An 18707-nucleotide genomic window follows, 5' to 3' on the forward strand; every position below is an offset into this window, starting at 1 on the left:
ATATTTTTCTAACTTATCCATTAATAACTCATGATTGATTGTGTCAAATGCTTTTTTTAGGTCAATAAATATTCCCATCGTGTATTTCCTCTCATCCATAGCACTTGTTATGTCCTCCATTAGGTTGGTAATATGTATTGTACAGTACTGTAAAATGTACCTTGTATTCAATGTGTATCTATATTTTAACAGCAATGTCATTACTTCATTTATACTCAGTTGTAATTTCATGTTACATTTTGTGAGCCCCCTGCTCTTGTTAGGGGCTTCAGTGGGATTAACCCTGAGAGGGGAGTAAAGGTGTGGAAAGGTAGTGTACAAGAAGACGAGCTTGTTGAGAAGAAGTCACCAGACAGTAAATCCACATGCTGATGCTCTGATGAAAAACCTGGTGGATTTTGAATGGCACTTCATAAAAGTAAGTTATGTGTTACTTCATTTCTCTTTGTAATAATATGCACCTCTTTGCACTCATTCTGTCTCTGTGCAGTTTTGCACCTTTTGTGGCTGTCTTGCGTCTCTTTGTGGTCATTTGACCTTCTACTAAGAAATGTTAAAACCAAAGTTCCTGCTTAATTTTCTCACTGCTGCTCTTTGTGTTGCAGTTCCCCGTATGACCGGGCAGCGGCGCTGTTTTCACGGCTGCACAACTCTCTGTATTTGGTGAAGGACTATGTTGTAAAAATCTTTCAAACTATTTTTCAGCGACACCGTGGCTCCTCTGGTGGTCTGATCGGTGTTACCGGGCCTCTGTGACTGTCTGTCCCCGAGGACGTGTGTCCAGCCCGGGTTGGACTGTTTCGGCCAGCTGCTGAGCGGTTTTCTGCTCTGACTGGAGGTTTTACTGCCAGCCAAGTTAACGTTAGCTCAACAGCTAAAAGTCACGTCACCTGTGCGGGGTCGAATTAAAAGTTTCGCATTTGTTCCGGGACAACCGGGTGAGTTTTAACTACATGAGGTTAGAAAACTCTGTCTCGACTGTTTTTGTGTGGGCTTCGTATTTTATCTCGCTTTCACGCAGCGACAAATTTTGCGTTAGAGACAGTAGCAAGTGAAGCGTGGCTGCGGGTGATAAATGTCGGTCAGACACGCAGTCATACATGGATAAGGTGTTTTTCTGAGGGAAATGCGGTAGAGAGAAGGAAGCCTCTGTGTTCAGCACTCTGACTCGGCGGCTCTGGGTTTGCTGCTCGCGAGGCCTGCGGGTCAGGCTTCCACCGGGCTTGAGTAGAGCCCGAAGCCGCCATTGCAGGGTCTAAGGCCGCCAGTCGGTGCCGCCACCGCCGGGCCTGCGGACCAAAGTATGGAACGGATGGAGGTGGACCAGTGCGCAGGCGCAGCTGGCGGGGCAGGAGGCGGAGCTCTCCGCAGATCGAACAGTGCACCGATGATCACCAGTGTCAGGTCAGTGGCATAACTTACAGCTGTGCAACACCGAACATCGTTTAAAAGGAATCAGAACTAAACTTGTATTGTCTGTACGGAGTCGTTCACAATCACATAAATATGACGAAAGACAATGTATTAATGCCCACTCTTTAATTCGGCATACATTTAATACACCAAGTTGCTCTTAGTAAAATAAAACCCCAAACCTTTGTTTTGTAATATTATGGCCTCATCCTTACTGTGTGGCTCTGTTTTCTATGATATTCTTACAATATTACTGTTGGAATTTGTAGTGTCTGTGGTTTATAATTGTATTTATAGTACATGCGTGTGCTCAGGTATTATTAGAATGTATGAAATAATTTAATTTTGTACTTTGTGAATAATACCTTCCAACTAAATTTTGACAGACCTGTTATTGTCCTTTTTGAGAGGAAAGAGAAAATAAATCTGTTTAATAAGAAAATACAGACATGCAATAGATTGATCAGTTAGACAATCAACAGAAATATGATCTGTAACAGTTTTGATAACGGAGTCCATTTTTAGCAGAATATCCATATATTGTCTTTTTTTTTTTTGTCTTATGTCAGTGTAAACCCAATATCTCGGGGTTTTGGACTGGCTCAGATGAGAAAAGACATTTGAAAAAGCCACTGTGGGCTTAAAGAAATAGTACTGAACATTTTTCATCTTCCTGTGAGATTTTGTAGTCTGTATGCTCTCTGTACCTGTATATGTTGTTAATATCTCTCTCAGTGATGGGATGACGGTCTTCAGCCCCATGTCGTCGGCTCGATACAGGCGCAGCAGTGTGTCCATCAATCCCAGCTGCCCTTCACAGGTCAGTGTCATTTTGTATGAACATCTTACATGGAAAAGTCTGGACGGTAGTCCGACTGTCGGGCCTGAAATATCTCTGACAACGTGACACTAGTCTGAAGTGAATGATGTAAGATTCATATTAAGACTGCAGCCACACGAGCTAAAACTGCAGAGAGAGATTAAAGGATACAGATTCTATGTGTTTCCATTAATGTGCACAAACCCTGTCCAGAGAACAGCAGCACCAGTGAGCCACACCGCTGCACTGGGGGGCAGGTTTCTCCTCAGGAAACACGGGAGACCCTCTGTTTCCAACAAACAGCTCCACAGGCTGAGAACGGTGTCACTGTGCACAGAGTCACTGATCAAACTCTGGTTACGCTGCTCCACCAGCTCCTCACGCTGCACAGAACATTTTACAGACCATACTTTGACGACACAGGGTGGAGACGCTGGAATAACAGCAGAAGAGCTGTAGGCAGCAGAGGGTCACTGGGGTTATCAGACCGTGCGGAAAATACCTCCACCTTTTAATTTTTTTTTCTTTTTAATGGAAATTTTACAGTTCCCCCTCCCATCCTGACGACAACAGACCAGTTTGAACTTAAAACTCACTCTCTGTTAGCTCCTACTTTTGGTTTGGTTTCTGCGGACTTTCATCCATGGTTTCTTTGTGTTTTCCTCCTTCAGCTCGTCCCTCTCTCTCCTTTTTCTCTGACCGGAGACAGACTCGACCAGAAGAGGCAGGTGAGGACAGACGCATTCAGACTACTTCTTCCTACCCAGCGTTGCTCTCCTCTGTTCATTCACACTGACACAGCACTGTCTTTCTCCTGATACATTAACAGGCTGTGCATGAGGACGACAGGCTCCACACTGATAGGCTCCTTCAATAACACTCAATTATAGTGTTTATGTTTTGCTTCAGTGAATGCCCAGGCCCACCGCTTACCAAATTTGGAGCATTACATGTTTTTAAATTAACATAAACATGTTCATGTACTTCTGCTTTATGTGCTCTTACAAACACAGAGCTGCTAAGTGTTTCACAGAACAGAAACATCTGAAAGCCTGATGTCAGTAAAACTCAACTATAATAATGAAACTGTATGGTGAAAACATTTAAATGTAGCATGATCTAAATTCAGCTTTAATTTCTTACAGATATTGTAGTTGTTTTTTTAGTGATGGAAATGAAATTAGAAGTAAAAAGATTTAACTAATTATTTTGTTCATCATACTTAAAGTGTACCACTCAGGATTTACTGCAGGACTTCTGGATCACACTGGCTCAGTTTGAGACAGGTGTTCCTAATAAACTGACCACTATATGCAGTATTTAGCTTATTGTCCAAGCATAGGCGTTGGAGTGGACCCTGAACTCCAGATCAACATGGAGGTCAGTAACAGCTGTTTGTGTTCGATGCAGGAGGAGAACATGGAGATAACGCTCAGAGGGAGTCTGCAAAGACTAAGGTACGGCACACACCCAGCTCTGTCCCACGTCTTTAAAGCTCGAACCAGGTATTTAACTCTTCCACCATCTCTCGCTCACCAGTGCTTCCAGTCTGATCCCAGTTCCGCCAGTCAGTCAGTGGCATGACCAAACATCAACGGTGAGCATCTCTACACCTGATTTTTTTTTTTTTTTTTTCTGATGGAATTTGTTCTTGGTTCCTGTCAGTTACTACATTTCACCCACTGGATGCTTTTCCAGGTCCAGATCAGAGGGTCTGGATGTATCCAGATCAAACTGATCAGACCGATGTAGGTCAGACCTTTAAGACTAAATCTAGATTAATGAGTTCAGACTAAATCCAAATAAGGGTTTCAGACTGAGTTCATATGAGATCATTTGGACTAAATCCCAGTTAGAGGCCTCAGGCATATTCAGGTCACACTGCTGGGGCTAATTCAGAGCATTTATCTTAAATCTAAACAAAGGTTTCAGACTCATCTAGATCGTGGTATCATGGATCATGGCATCATACCATTCTTAAACCTAAATCCAGATTAAAGATTTCAGAATGAATCAAGATCAGACTCTTCAGACTTAATATAGATCAGGGGGTTTAGAGTGAATCCAGACCAGACTGGACATAGTGAATCCAGATCAGAGGATGTGGAATGAATCCAGATCTAGACAGATCAAGAATAGAGTCCTAAAAATAAGTCCATATCAGAGGGTTTGAAGTGAATCCAAATCAGAAGTGTCAGACTGATCTAAACTATAATTAAACCCGGATCAGATTAGGCTGAGAGGTGTGGTCTAAATTCAGATCTGGAGTTTTGACAGATTTCTGTTTTCCACCTTTTCTTCTTCAGTGGTTCCAGTCGCAGGACAGTGGCATCACACCAAACTCCTCCCCAAGTCCAACCAGGAGGTTCAGGTACACACACAAACATGGGTTTATTCTGGTTTTAGTTACTGATGTGGATCACTTTAGTTACATATCTGCTCACTGTCCAACAGACCAGCAGTCAGCACCACTATGCGATGGCCTGCGTTAACGCCGCTGAAGAGGAAAGGTAATCAGTGTGTGTTTAGTATATGCACTTCACTTGAGTTTGTCTGTTTTCTGCAGCTTTATACTTCTGCTCCACAATATTTATATGACAACTTCAGCTTATGAATGGTCAGGGATGAAAGACAGCGGTATCAGTTCTGGTACTGCCCTCTGGTTGTCCAGTACAATGCACCGACACCACTTGGCAATAGCATTACATTATCGTCTCGCATTGGTTGAGCAAATACTTTGGCAGAGGAGGAGGCATTTCCTCTGTGTTCCTGGGGGAGCGGAGAGGAGGTCATGTTTTACTTGTGACGACACCAGTCAGTGCATGCAGCAGACTGGTCCTATAATGGAGGGAGTATAAGCAGCTTGTCAAACACCAAACAGAATACACTGTCAGAACTGTGACACTTTCACTCTCCTCATGGTCAGAATGCCTGGTCTGTGTTCACCCGCTGCACCCACGTGGTGCTCGTTCTGCCAACTGTAGTGAAACAACGCTAGTTTGATGTCGATAACAGCTGAGCGTAAAGAGCTCGGTGTATAAAAATTTGCTGATTTCCTGTGGACCTGGAGGCTGAGACCAGCAGCTCCTCTACAGCAGCATCCAGCCCAAATACAAGCTGGCCCCAAAGTCACTGCACTTCCATGGTCATTTTAATCTTTGTATTAGAAACACTGTTATTATTAAGTACTTGTATCAGTCCTCACTGTTGGCAAGTACTCATAGGTCAGTGCGTCACTGTTGATTGCTCTAGGGCTGCAACTGACGATTGACTGACTAATTGTCTCAGTTAATCAGACTATGAAACATTAGAAAACAGCAACGTGCATCATCATGAAATGTCATGTTTTTATTGACCAACAGTCCAGAACCCAAAAATATTTTGTGTAGGACGAGGAAAAGCAGCAAACTGAATGAACCATCGAATGTTTGGCCTATCTACATTCAAAAAACGACTCCCAGTAAACGATTAATCAATAATGAAACAATTTCATTTCTGTCCTTCAACTAGTCATTACAGCTCCAACAGTGTGATACAAATTGCTCTGAACTGGGCCATTCTGCATAATGACTAGTTTCACTTTTAGTAGTTTATGTATAATTTCATGCAGGACTTTTTACTTTTATGTACCAGAGTATTTTTCCAGTGTGATAATGAGTAAAAGATCTGATTACTACTTCCTCCACTGCAGATCATGTGGTGGTGTCAGAAGTACTCAGATCTACTTAAGTAAAAGTATTGTTACCACACTGAAGAAATACTCTGTTAAAAGTCCTGCATTCAAAACTTATAAAATTACTAGCATCAAAATATGCTTTAAATATTTTTTACTTACAAATTTGTGACCCTTTAACTCTCAGGAGGGGTGGAGTCTGACGGACCCCCAAAGAAGCTTTTTGTTGCTGGGGTAACAGATCCCGCCCACCGCAGCAGCTACACAGTCAGGTGAGGCTCACCTGGAACACACACAGTCATGATAGTATCGAATACTAAGTGGAAAATACTGATTAAGCTTCTTTTTGCCCCCCGCCCCAGTGTCCCCCAGTCAGCAGCAGACTCTCCTCCTGCAGGAGGGATCAGTCCTCAGTCCAGCCCTTTGTCTCTCTCTCCTCCCCCCTCTATCACCCCCTTCACCTCCCATCAGCACCCCGGACACTAAACCCCATCCTACATGCTGCCTCATCCACCTCTGTGGATGCAAGCCGGCCACCAGCAACCCTCCCCCTCCAAAAGCCCCGGAGGAGCATCGGACCTTATTGCACCTTATTCCTCTCCCAATCTGCCAGCATCACTGTAAGTCCCGCCTCTTCCTGTGGCTGCGTTCGACTGACGGAAGAACCACAGGCTTCTTCTGTCTGTCTGGTGTCCTGCTCTGTGAGTGGGTCTGTTTCTACCCATCAGCTGTTCCTGTTGGTTGGATATTTAAACCCAGTGTCACTCATCTTATTTGACAGCCTCTTAAATGCTTTTCATTCAGTCCCAGTGGTCCACGTTGGGTTAATGTTGGTCCATGTGTCCAGGCAGGAAGGAGTCCCGTTCAGGGGACTGAGTCTGACTGATCCTCCTCATCATATTACACAATCTGTTTCAGCATCATCGGTGTCCTTCTGACATCACAAAAAATTTTGGTCAAACCTTTAGAGAAACACACTGGTTGTGTTGTCAGACACATCTGGAAAAGGCTTCTGCAGAGATGTACACAAATGTGTGTGTGGGTGTACAGAGAAGGGTAAGTGCAGGTGATGAGCGGCGTGTCAGTGGAGCTGAGCATCAGACAAGTGGGTGAATCAGCATCGGTACAGAGCAACAAAGCAACTGTTTCTGATACAGTGCACAAGGATAAAAAAACGGAGCACACAGACGTCTTTGAATGACGCCTGTTCCAGCCTGAAGATGGTCACGTTTGTCAGTTGTGTTTCTCTGAGAACTAAAAAAAGGATGAAAGTGACAAACGTTTTGTTCTGTGGACGTCGCAGCTCATCTTGGATCGATGACCTCTCGAGGGCTGGAGGTCGTGGCTTGGTTCCCATCCGACCAGTCAGTTGATGCTGTTTCTGAAGTTCCACCTCTTCTCTGATCGGTTATTCAGGGGCTTTGAAGACATTCTAATAAAGTCTTGAGTTGTAATCAGGACAAACGCAGAAGATAAGAAAATGTTTTCAGTCTGTTGATCCGAATCAAGGAATTTCAGGAGCATTTGGTTCCACCTTCAGTGATCCAGTCGACACCTGCAGGAACTGAACCAGACAGCAAAACCTCTGGCTGGAGTTTCACCTGCTGGAAGTTGAATATGTGAACCCACTGACCTTTCTACCGGTAGGGTGTAGAAATCATCTGATTTATTTAGACATGGTCCTGAGTGTTCCTGACTGGTGGGTCTGTTACATTGAGACTAATCACTTTCCACCACACAGAAGATGATGGATTTGTCAATAAAACAAAAGGAGAAATTTACAGAAGCCTGGATATCCAATGAAACACTGTAAAAAATCTTTGTACAAACCCAAAAACTGTATGAACGGGGTTATAGCTTTTGTAAGGCCAAAACTGTTTATTTTTGTCAGGTATTTCTGAGCCCAGACCAGCTTTACCTGAGTCAGACGGGAAGGTCAGTCACTGAAGTCTGAGGTTTGTGTTTTAATGAGAGGTTTCCGTTGTCTGTCGCAAACTCATAGCTCTGACCGAATCCTCCTGGATTCTCCAGAGGAAACGTGCCAATATTCATCCACAGTTTGTTGAACTTTGGACAGTGGCTTCGCTGTGGAGGACGGTGTGATAAACTGGCTCCTGCTCAGTAGAAGTGTGAAGAAGCCGTGGTTTTCGGCACCACATCTGTTCGGTAAAAGTGTGTCTCTATGTGAGTGCAGGCAGTCGGGGCAACTGATGTGTGCTCAGTTTTCCTCAGCCTGCAGTGTTTGTACATACTGAATCTGCAGGAAGCAGCTGTGCTCTTCCTGTGGAGGTGTATTTAAACTGTAGCTTCTCCATTTCCCAGTTTGCTCTCTGCTTCTCACCTGATTGGTCAAAGACATTTCGATTATGGTAGAAATCCCCACAAAATGCGACTTCTCCACTTTTACTACTTGCTTTTTCACTGAACCAGTAATCATTTGTATTTCCTGACGTATCATATTTGCTTTTACTGTTGTTTTTCAGAGTTGCAGCCGTTGATTTTCCAGGTTTATTCTTGTTTGTACTTCAGACAAATCCCTTTAGATGTCCCCTAGTGATAATCATAAACCTGGGCATTAGATTATCAGTTGACTCCTGTGGATGTTTTTGTTGTCCAAATAAAGCAGCTGAGATTAAAACATGAACTCATTTGATGCAAAGCAGTGAAGCAGGTCACTGTTTTACCTGCTGAATCCTGTTGTGCACCATCAGCAAAAGACATGTCTAGGTGGTCCTGATAGCATTGTGTCTAGGTGATCTTGTTTGCTTTGTCATGGCTGAATTCCAAACAGAGGCTTGAGCACATCTGTGGCGCACACGAGAAACTATCTGGTGAGCACATCTGTCACTGGAAACTGTCCAGCCTTTGTCTTGTTCTGACAGAAGGCAGTGTAATAATTGAATAAGCGTGAGTTGGCTGGGGCTCGCGTGCCGGTCGCCGTCTGCCCACAGGGTGGCAGGTTCCCCATTAAGCGCCAGTTCTGGTTCCAACGTTTGCACTTGCACAGTGTTGTACAGTTTTGTACTCTCACTCATCATTGTGCCTAAACATGTCATCATATTTTGGAGGAGCGACAGTCAGGTTGTTTCCTCAGACGTGGATCGGATCGTGGTTGGGAGAGACGTTACTAACCACGCCCACAAGACATTCTTTGTCACCTGACCCGTCACCTGTGAGATATGTGTGTACACAGTCCATATAAGCTGTTCGACTGAAGTGTCTTTAGTCCCCCTTCCCACCAAAACCCAAACATGACTTGATGTGAAGCGGCGCCGGTGCGGCCCGGTCAGCTGTGCCGACGCTGCTGAGGTCATAATAGAACTTTCCAAATGTTTGTTGGAGGCAAATTTGATGTTGTAATTTCCGTTATCACGACTTTGCACAGCACTAGTTAGACCATTTAATCTTCCTTTCTAATTCATGACTGGTAACAGTCATGTGAGAGATGCTGTTACGTTTTGCTGCGTTTTCTCTCCTTCCTGCTTCATTCTTGACTTTGTACCTTCTGCCTGACTCTGTCCTGCTTCCGCAGTTGAAGTTGGTATGAATCTAGGTTAGTTGCTGCTCAGTGGAAGTGCAGCTTTAAAATGTTTAACGACGTGCACAGCAGCTCAAGGGGAAGAATATTCACATTGTTATGCTGGAAAATCTTGGCATTATTGGAGTTAAGGCCCAGTATCACTTTACATTTTTGTTCCAAATGATGCCGAAGCAATAACAGAATTATAGAATAACATACACACAAGAAGAATTACATACATGTAATGTCAGATCAAATTTGTCTTGTACTGACTTTGAGTTTTTCTTCTTTGTCTTTTGTTAATGTTGTGTTAAAACTACATTCCCATATGGAGAAAAGGTGATTTAAGAAACTTGATAAGATTTTGGTCTAGTAAAGCACTAAACATCCAGTGAACATGATTCCATCTTTTCAGTGCAAATTCGAAGTAAACACTGCAACATACCAGTATAAATAATTGTTGTGTATCAGCCCCTCGCATCCCAAAGCCTTATGACTCAGAAAGCTTTTTAACTTTTTATGTGGGAATGTTCTTCCTCAGAAAGTCACTTTGACGCAGAAGCAGGACAGACGTCTCTCAGAGGCGACAGCACGCTGCCAAACAGCTGCACGGACACAAACTGTAGCTTTGAATTGATTTTCTGTGTATTATTTTACCTTTGCACACTGTTGGTAGGGATGAGGAGAGAAGCGAGTTTTGTAGCTGGACCGTAGACACCATGAGGACTCCTCTCTCTGTAGTTAAATGGTTCTCATGATTTTCTTCAAAGAATGTTGTTAAGCCAAAAATTCTTCATCAGAGCAGTTTTGCAAGACAACTCTTTCAATAGCTGTAAAATGAGAAGAACAGTATTCACCTGTGTGCACCTTTATGTCCTCACTCGGTTTTCTTGTCCTTTAAGTTTAAAGCATCCATTCATGTAGCAGATTCCCAGAATCTCAGAGCTCAAATCGTTGCAAGTCCAATTTTACTTTATAAAGTGATGTGTTTTACCAAGAAACGGAGTAAATGGGCGTCTCGTTATAAGGAAAAGAATGGTTTTGCTATAACATGAAAAGGATCTCGTAAAACCAGAGAGTTCAGATTCTTCTTTACAAACACATGGATTTAAGATGATACAAGTTAAAGCTTCCTGTTGGTCGATGATCAGTTTCAGGATATTTTTTTATTTTCCTCCAAAAGCTGGTTGAATTAATGCTGAGGTCAGAGGAGCACCACTCTGCTCACTGCAATGGATGTGAGAAACCAGCCAGCATTTTTCAGTATTGAATAGAGATTTCACTCTGGTAGAACACTGTCAGCACTAACACTCAAATGCAAAAGCAGCAGTTGTTGGTCTAGTTGGTTACTTCTCACCTGAAAATATCAACACTTAATAAAGTGGCAGAACCAGTCCTAGGATAAACGCTGTATCAGCTCTGAGCCTGGCTCCATCTCTGTTTCCTGTACTTAGTTTAAGGCTCCCTAGTCAGAGCCATCTCCAGTCGACAGATGCGTACGGTAGCTCCCTAGTCAGAGCGAGCCGCGGCTCTGTGTCCATCTCCAGTCGACAGATGCGTACGGTTGCATACGTACAGTGATGCAGAAATATAAATCAGATTTATGCGGATGCCTTTAAGTGAAAACTGCGAGGTTCCTGCGTTTTTAGGACTCAGTTTTTTCCTTCCTCGTTGTGAAAGTTTGATCAACAAAAGCCACATTTAGGTGAAAGTAGTTCCAGTGTTACGTTTGTGCAGTGAGAACCACCCTTTGATATGTCATTAAAAGCAAAACCGACACATTTTAGGGTTAAAAGGTTCTAGAAAATTATGCTGATCTACCAGAGTGAGACGGGGCTAAAAGGGGCTCTGATGGTTTTATTCACGGTGATTAAACTAAAAGCACATCTACATTTACACAAGTATTTTCAAAGTGTAAAGAGCTTTTCTTTTGTTTCTTTTTCTTTTGGACAGATTCTCTACATAAGACAAATGAGATGATGTATTTTTATGCAACAGAAAAATAGACGTTTATATTCAAGTGTTCAGTCCCTCCTGATGATCTCATGGCTGTAAAATGATGCAGAATGACTTGTTAGTTTTTAGTGGAAACAATTCATGTACACATGATAAAAAGATATTATATTGTATATTAAAACTACCAATAAAAAATCTACCATATCAGAAACATGTGGTGTTTGTTCAGAACAACAGTTTAATTAAAACATGTGATTTGTTACAGCTTGGTTTTTATTTTTCTGCTTCTGCATCGGCGGCAGCTGCGTCTGGCCCAGTGTCGTGAATGCGATGTCTCAGAAACACTTGAGTGCACACGAGGATGAGCAGACTAGATTTTGGTGGTCAAAGGTCACGGTGATCTCATGACTGTCCCCTTCTCATGAATTTAGCCAACTGATCAACAGAAAATTAATCGCCAACAATTTAATCACTTAATCATTTAGGTACAAATCATCCATTGCAGCTGTTGAACACTTTGTTTATAGTGTTTGTGTTGCATCTTCAGGTTGTGGATGCAGGTTTGCCAAAACAGGATGTTTTTGTAAAGTTTGGCAAAATTCCACTATTTTTGGACCAAACAGTTAATTGATTAATTTAGAAACTATGACCAAATTAATCAATAAGTGAATTGTTAATTGCAGGCCCATTTTATTTATAGTTTGGTTTGTAAAGTAACAGAAAATGTATTGTTTTGTCAAAAACACCCAAAGATGATGGCAAAAGAAAAGGACCAGCAGGAAGTTCTCCAGGTCTGCTTAGCAGAATTCATTGACCAGCTGATTGGCCAAAAAATTGTTTTGATTGTTTCAAGCTCAATAAATAAATAATGGTAATTTATTTATTTGTCCTAGTTCCAGCTTCTCCATTGTGAGCTGCTTTTCTTTGCCTTGTGACAGCTGCATATCTTCACATTGGAGAAGCTGAAATTAATCATTAATTACTATTGATCAGTTACTGAACTAATCATTGTTGCATTAGTTAAACCAATCTGTAAATGCTTTAGTGGTAACAACCTGATTCTTTAGTTGTGTGTTAACCACCAGGGGCAGCAGCTACACAAGTCAACAGAGTCCTTTAAAAGGCACCATAATCAATGTTGGAAAGTACTGCGCTTAGTGCTGTAAGTACCCAGGTCTTGTACTATGTTCCTACACCGTGGTATTTATTTGTTTATTTATCTTTACTTGTGTTAAGAACCTGAGTACTGCTTTCAGCACTGGTCTTCAGATACCGCTGTACAAACTGATGTTAACCAGCAGAAAAGGAATCAATGTCCTGGACTGTTACTTTGTGAAATAATTATAAATTGATCTGGAATAACTCGTCAGTTAATCAGCTGCCAGAAAGTTAAGATGCAGCTATTCTGATAAATCTATTTATTTCCAATCTCCCACATGTAACTAGTTGCCTGTTTTCTTTCTCTTCTTTGATATTAAACTAAACATTGTTGTGTTTGGCCTCTTGGACTAAACAAGTGATTCAAATGTGCTAAACTAGGTTTGGGGAATTTATATTTTACAAAATTCTGACATTTTATGGATGAATGGATTGATTTTATGGATTAATCCAAAGCACAACCGTTAGGTGCAGCCCTTATTTCACTCACTACCAAGAGTGTAGGATAGAAAACACTTTACATTTCATTATTTCTACTTGAATCTTCAGCTCTTAGCAGGTTTGACAAATGTAAATGTGTAATCATCCAGCACACGAGCACAGTGTAACTTCTCATAGTATACAGTAGCACCCCCAGGAAATTTCTGTAGATTGTTTAGAGTTTTTATTGTGTGAATACTATAATTTATCATTTAACAAAGAAGTAAATACATTAATAAAAGATCATTTTAGGCTAAAAATATAAAGCCAGCTCAGGTGACCTGATTCCGCCAATCGGCGCAGCACCCATTTGACCTTTGACCTTACTTCCACTTCCTGTAGAGTGCAGTTTTTTGCACTTTAGCATTACCCAAGCGACAAGTTGACGATATCACAGTAAACCGTTAAAAAAAAAAAAAAAAAAAAAAAAACTAATAAACGTCTACGCGTGGAGTCAAACGGAGAAGCGGGTGAGGGAGAAGCTGATTGGTCTGTAAAGCCGCTAGAGGACGCGACCTGGCACCGGGAGAACACGAGCCCGGGCCGTTTCCATACTTAGAAGATGTCTGAAGGTGGGTGCATTTTCCCTCTACTCCCTGTTATGAATTTAACTCATTTGGTGGTTGAGGCTCTGAGGCCTTACAGTGATTTCTATGCGATGCTCATTTAGGGGTCCGTGTATCAGTTACTTCTTTGATTTATCCTGCAAGCTAGAAAATGGATAAACAGTGAATTTCAGTTTTTGTAGGTGTGAAATAAATAAAAATTTGGGGTATTTCTTCAGTTTTCGTAACACAGCCTGAAATTAAATACAAAAGAAAACCAAAAAACTGTCTTATTCTGTTTTTCTGTTTGTGGATATCTTTTTTCCCTTTGTACGCATGCGCAGACTGTGAGCGCGACCGCTCCCACAGAGCGAGAAAGTGTAGAAGTGAAAGATCTTAACATGAATTGACACGGGAGGTATCGTTTATGGCAGATTATCTTAACTGCAAGTTCAACCGTGATCGTTTTGTGTCATGTACAATGTCAGTATGATTATTTTTACAAATTAGTTTTTACAACTTTTCTAACTTAAGTTACTACATTTCTCTCTAGAGTAGCTTTGCTCTACTTTTAACTGCTTCCACATGAAGTAATGGAGAGTTTCCCCAACACTGGAAGTGAAAGAGTGAATATCAAATGCTTTTAAATATGTCTTATTGTAAGAAAATGTTTTAATTGACCAGTAGTTATAAAATGACCTCTGCTGCCAGGTGTGTAGGGCAGGAAACGCAGGTTCCTGATTTCTGTTTTGTTCCATCTCTTCACAGGTGCTACCGCTGCCCTGGGCTGCATCTATGGAAAGTCTGGACTTGAGTCAAAGATTAAGGTAAAAATCACTTCACTACTTACAAACACTCTCTGACTCTTAAATGTAGTGACTACTGGACCAACAGGACTGATAAAACATGACCCGTCATAGAACAATAAGAGATCAGAGGAATGTTCTGGGTTTAGCTTCTTTATTTTTTACTCAACATAATTAAACCACATCTTTGCATCACTCACGGTCACTGATTTTGAAACAGTCACAATGCAGCTCTTCTATCTTGTGGCAGGCGCTGTCAACAGTCACCACCAGGAAAACAGGACTCGTGAGATTTAACAGGTCAGTCTGTCAACAAATCCCACGTGCAGCTCCACACTAACAACTACAGCTGTGTATCAAAGTCTGACTTATCTTATCCACACGGTTCCCAACAGTAAACTGTTCCCCTCCTGTTGGATTAAAAACTAAAACACCTTACTCATTTCCTAAAGCAGCTGCTAAAGACTCGTCTTCAGTAGGCGCAAAGTCACAAAGTACTGAGTTGGTTCGAGTGTGCACGTGAGATTTGTTGACAGTAAGCCAAACTGACAGCAGACTTGCCTTTTAAAGTCCTGGTTGACGTCAGAGGGATGTCTGGTGATAAACCGTACCCTCGGGTTAGATGTTTGTTCACTATGCGTGTTGTTCCCTCAGTTTAGTTGTTTGTATCCTACGAACAACTCTTCATCACAGTGCGTTTCCACCACAGAAACCAGGGTCTCAAGTCAGCAGGTCCCTGCTCAGGGGTTGTAGCTTATGAAGGCTCAGAAACTTCCAGGTGATGCCAGCAAACTGAACGCTGTTGACTGGCCAAGTACATCAACACTGTTTACACCCAGCAATTTGTAAAACCTACAGATATGTTGTTGTGTTTGTTGCTGACAACAATCAGGACAGCTCAGCAGGGGGTGGGGGACTGGTGACAAGCAAGTTCCTGGACAGTTCATTTGCTTGTGGGAAAATGAACTCCCTGGATCTTTTGGTGGAAACGCATCCTTGTCGCACTACATGTGAGCTGCATTCAAGTCAGAGTTTGGCTGCTTTTAGGCTGAGCTTCACTTCTTTGACATCTGTTAACCATGTTTTACAGGATAACGTCCAGACGACTTTGTGTTACAGGGTCACCATCACCTGATAACAGGTACGCATCCAGTTCTCACAGTAACACACACAGACATTTCTAAAAGAGCCAGAAAGTGGCTGAACAGCTCTGCTGCTGGTTCTGAAGGTCTTTCCAGACTGCTCCATCTTCTCACCACCTGTGTGGAAGGTGTGGTCACAAGTGACGGGGCTTTCTCAGTTTGTACATGATCCAAGATTTAACATGTTCCCTTCTGTTATGTTACAATAAACAGATGTTTCTTCCAAATGAGATTTATACATTTTACTTTATCTTCTCTCTCCGTTACTTTTCTTAGTGACTTTTTGATTTTACACTTAAACTAAGTTGTACTTAGAGTAATAGATGAATTACAGTTGTGACTTGAGAAGCAGGCTGATAAAACAATGATTTTTAATCACAATGTTCCAAAGAGTTTTGGAAACATTTCCAGAACCACAAAGTTTAGCCACTTTCTGGGTTTTGTTTTCAAACAGCACATTTATTTTTAAAGGATAAGGCCAGTCATTTTCTATATTAACTGTATTTGACAGTCCACATAGAGAGACTGAAACCAACGATTTGCACTAGTCACAGCTGATCAGCTTGTTCGTCTGTTCCATCGACCTTTAAGGATGAAATCCACCGCTGCACTGTGTGAAGTAATTCCACATTACAAAACACCTGACCAGCCTATTTGTTAAAAATATCCAGAGATCTCATGCATGGATGTTGGGCTCTTGCTTAGTTCAGATGCTGCAAAGAGTTCTGGTTGTTCAGAGCCTCCGCAGCAACAGTTTTGACAAATATACTGGTCTGGTGTTTCATAATGAGGAAATGACGGAGGTCTGTGGCACATACTAACAAGCTGATGCAGGACTGACAGACACTACTAGTCAACAGAGGCAAGTCACTGTTGGTTTAATCCCTGTACAGGGAGGACTTAAAGTACTGTTAAGAGGAAATGACTGGGCTTATCTTTAAGAGATCACCTGTGTAATGGTGGCATCAACAGGGTACGGACCGAATCATAGTAGTTATTCTGAGAGATGAACAGATGACTTTGATCACTACTGAATGATTTATCACCTGAGTTCCCCGACACTGTTGATTCTCTACAGGTTTACACACCTTAAAGCTGATGATGATTCCTAGACATTTAGCGGCAACTCAACATTATGCTTCATGATAGAATGGAGAAAAAAAAAGACATTTCTTCTCAGTACTTTTCCTTAGACCTACTTCTGCTCCAAAAAATCCAAAGTGTGTGCTGCCAAACAAACAGACCTCCCACCTGATGCTCATCAGTCGACAGTTCTTACTGAGGACAGTTATCTGCTCTCTGTATGAGGCCTAAACATTTGTCTTTTATGAACTTTAAAGACACAGCTGCACAGAAACGTGTTGACTGGTGAACATCAGGTGAGTGGAACAGGACCACCATGTTACCAAAAATAAAAGTATTTATGCTTGAGTCCAGCAGATGAGGCTGCAGTCCTGGCTCTGAGAGGTCAAAGGTCAGCGGGACAGGAGAGGGAGGTCACTGGAGTTCATGATGAGGCTAGAATCCAGGTTGAGGCTCTCTGAGGAAACAGGTGAGACATCGTGTCATCATAAATTTGGTTCTTTCAAATAAAATGCTGTATATAAGTGAGTTTTTTTTTTTCTGTCATTCCCCACCAACCCCATCCAGAGACCAGCAGCACCAGTGAATGTGTGTGAGTCCAGACCCTGGTTCAGCTTATCGGTCTGTGCTGTAGAACTCCACTGTTGTCCACCCAGTAAGCCACAACGCTGCACTGGGGGACAGGTTTCCTCCTCAGGAAACATCTGTCAGGAGGCTGTCTGTTTTTAACACGTTGTGTGTGGCTCACTGGTGTGTGCGACAATTTGCTTTTATTCCCTGGACACAGACAGTGCATTTAGGCCACGTCCATACCAGCGGTGGGGTCGTCTCACTGCACTGACTTTGTATTGAGTGAAGGCAATCCGGTCTTTTTACAAAAGACTAAACCATGTCTAAAAGCTCCTGGGGGGTAGGAAACACCACTGTCAAGGCAAAGAAGCTACAGCACAAAAAAAAAAAGCTTTAAAAGTGGCATTAGCAGGAGGAACAGGGAACCTGACACTCAGTATGCCTCCACGTGCAGCCATAGATAGATATACACCCTCTCTGTGATTAGCTGCAGGCCTTTGTCACTGTAGGCTCCTGTTTCTCTGTAAGCTAAAGTATTTTGAAGGGAACTTGTTTTAAATCAGAAAGCTATGCAGTGACATGCTTGTAAGTGCCTCAGCTAACTACAGTAGCTTGCTAACATTCTTGTCCAATCATCACTTTAGTCACCAGCTGCAACCCAGCTTCCCTTTCGATCTGGCTCTACGTTGGTAATAAATCAACTGTAACACTAATTTTCCTCCCTTGTGTACCTACTGTAGTTAGCTGAGGCGCCTACAAACATACGGAGATGTTTGCTGCACACACAGTGTCAGGATGCCCGTGACGCTGAAAACAGACGGCAACTCTGTGCAACACTGACCTTGGTCAAAGTTGAGCTTCTTGTTGGAGGAGGAGTCGCCGAGTCCTTCAATGTCCACCAGGTCACTGTTCACGTCCGAGTCATTGAGAGCGCTGAGAGTCACATCTGCACAGGGAGGAAAGAGGAGGTTGATGATGATGAACAGCATGAGGTGACACAGTTTCCCTACTGGCATCTACATTCCATCACTTGCAAGAATCAAGGCAGCACGTTTCAGAGACATGAGCCATCCTTTCCTCCAGCCCTTCATCTGAAGCGTCCAGTCACCAACTGAATCCAAACAGAGCACGTCTGTCCATAAGACTTCTGTGAAGAGCACTCTTGTACATCCAGGAGGCTAGGGGAGGAGCCAAGAGCGAGGATACACAAAAGCATCCTTCACAGGAGTCTTTTATGGCCCAACATGCCCCTTTATCAGAAATCAGTTGGATTGGATGCTTCAGATGAAGGATTCGGGGACGGGACACGTCTCTGAAATGCGTTTCCTCTGTCCTCGCAGCTTACATGGGCAGGACACAAGGATACAAGGGAAAAGGTGCAAATCAGGGAAACGTGGATGCAAATAAGGGAGATTCACTCTCAATCTGATCTGACAGAAGTCACTTCCTGTCAAAGTCACCTGCTGTTTTCTGTTTCTTGATGGGCGGGGCCAGGGAGGGGCTGCTCTGCATTCCCGTTGCCACGACAACCTGCGAGGTAG

At 42.6% G+C, this 18707-nt stretch overlaps 2 protein-coding genes and 1 long non-coding RNA gene across 3 annotated transcripts in view; 2 read left to right on the plus strand and 1 right to left on the minus strand.

Moving 5' to 3' along the window:
- Positions 1-606: 606 nt before the first annotated feature.
- LOC109952253 (protein FAM122A) lies at positions 607-10905 on the plus strand. Its single transcript, XM_020587238.1, has 9 exons — positions 607-1404; positions 2149-2233; positions 2905-2961; positions 3644-3690; positions 3773-3830; positions 4540-4604; positions 4688-4743; positions 6094-6178; positions 6269-10905. Exons 1-9 carry the CDS (start codon positions 1304-1306, stop codon positions 6390-6392), a joined length of 678 nt encoding a protein of 225 aa, XP_020442894.1. The 5' UTR covers positions 607-1303; the 3' UTR covers positions 6393-10905.
- A 2423-nt stretch (positions 10906-13328) lies between these two features.
- On the plus strand, positions 13329-14699 carry LOC109952257 (uncharacterized). Its single transcript, XR_002273729.1, has 3 exons — positions 13329-13592; positions 14334-14392; positions 14622-14699. It is a non-coding gene; the product is annotated as an uncharacterized LOC109952257 (long non-coding RNA).
- The window catches only part of bacc1 (BPTF associated chromatin complex component 1), a 7846-nt gene continuing 3647 nt past the window's right edge, over positions 14509-18707 (minus strand). Inside the window, 3 exon segments of the mRNA XM_020587239.1 lie at positions 14509-17053; positions 18008-18112; positions 18627-18707. The exon segment at positions 18627-18707 is cut by the window's right edge and continues 35 nt beyond it. Of these exon segments, the coding sequence (XP_020442895.1) occupies positions 16989-17053; positions 18008-18112; positions 18627-18707 (251 nt within the window). The 3' untranslated portion in view covers positions 14509-16988.

The sequence above is a fragment of the Monopterus albus genome, unplaced genomic scaffold (genome assembly GCF_001952655.1).
Source record: "Monopterus albus unplaced genomic scaffold, M_albus_1.0 scaffold445.1, whole genome shotgun sequence".
Taxonomy (NCBI): Eukaryota; Metazoa; Chordata; class Actinopteri; order Synbranchiformes; family Synbranchidae; genus Monopterus; species Monopterus albus.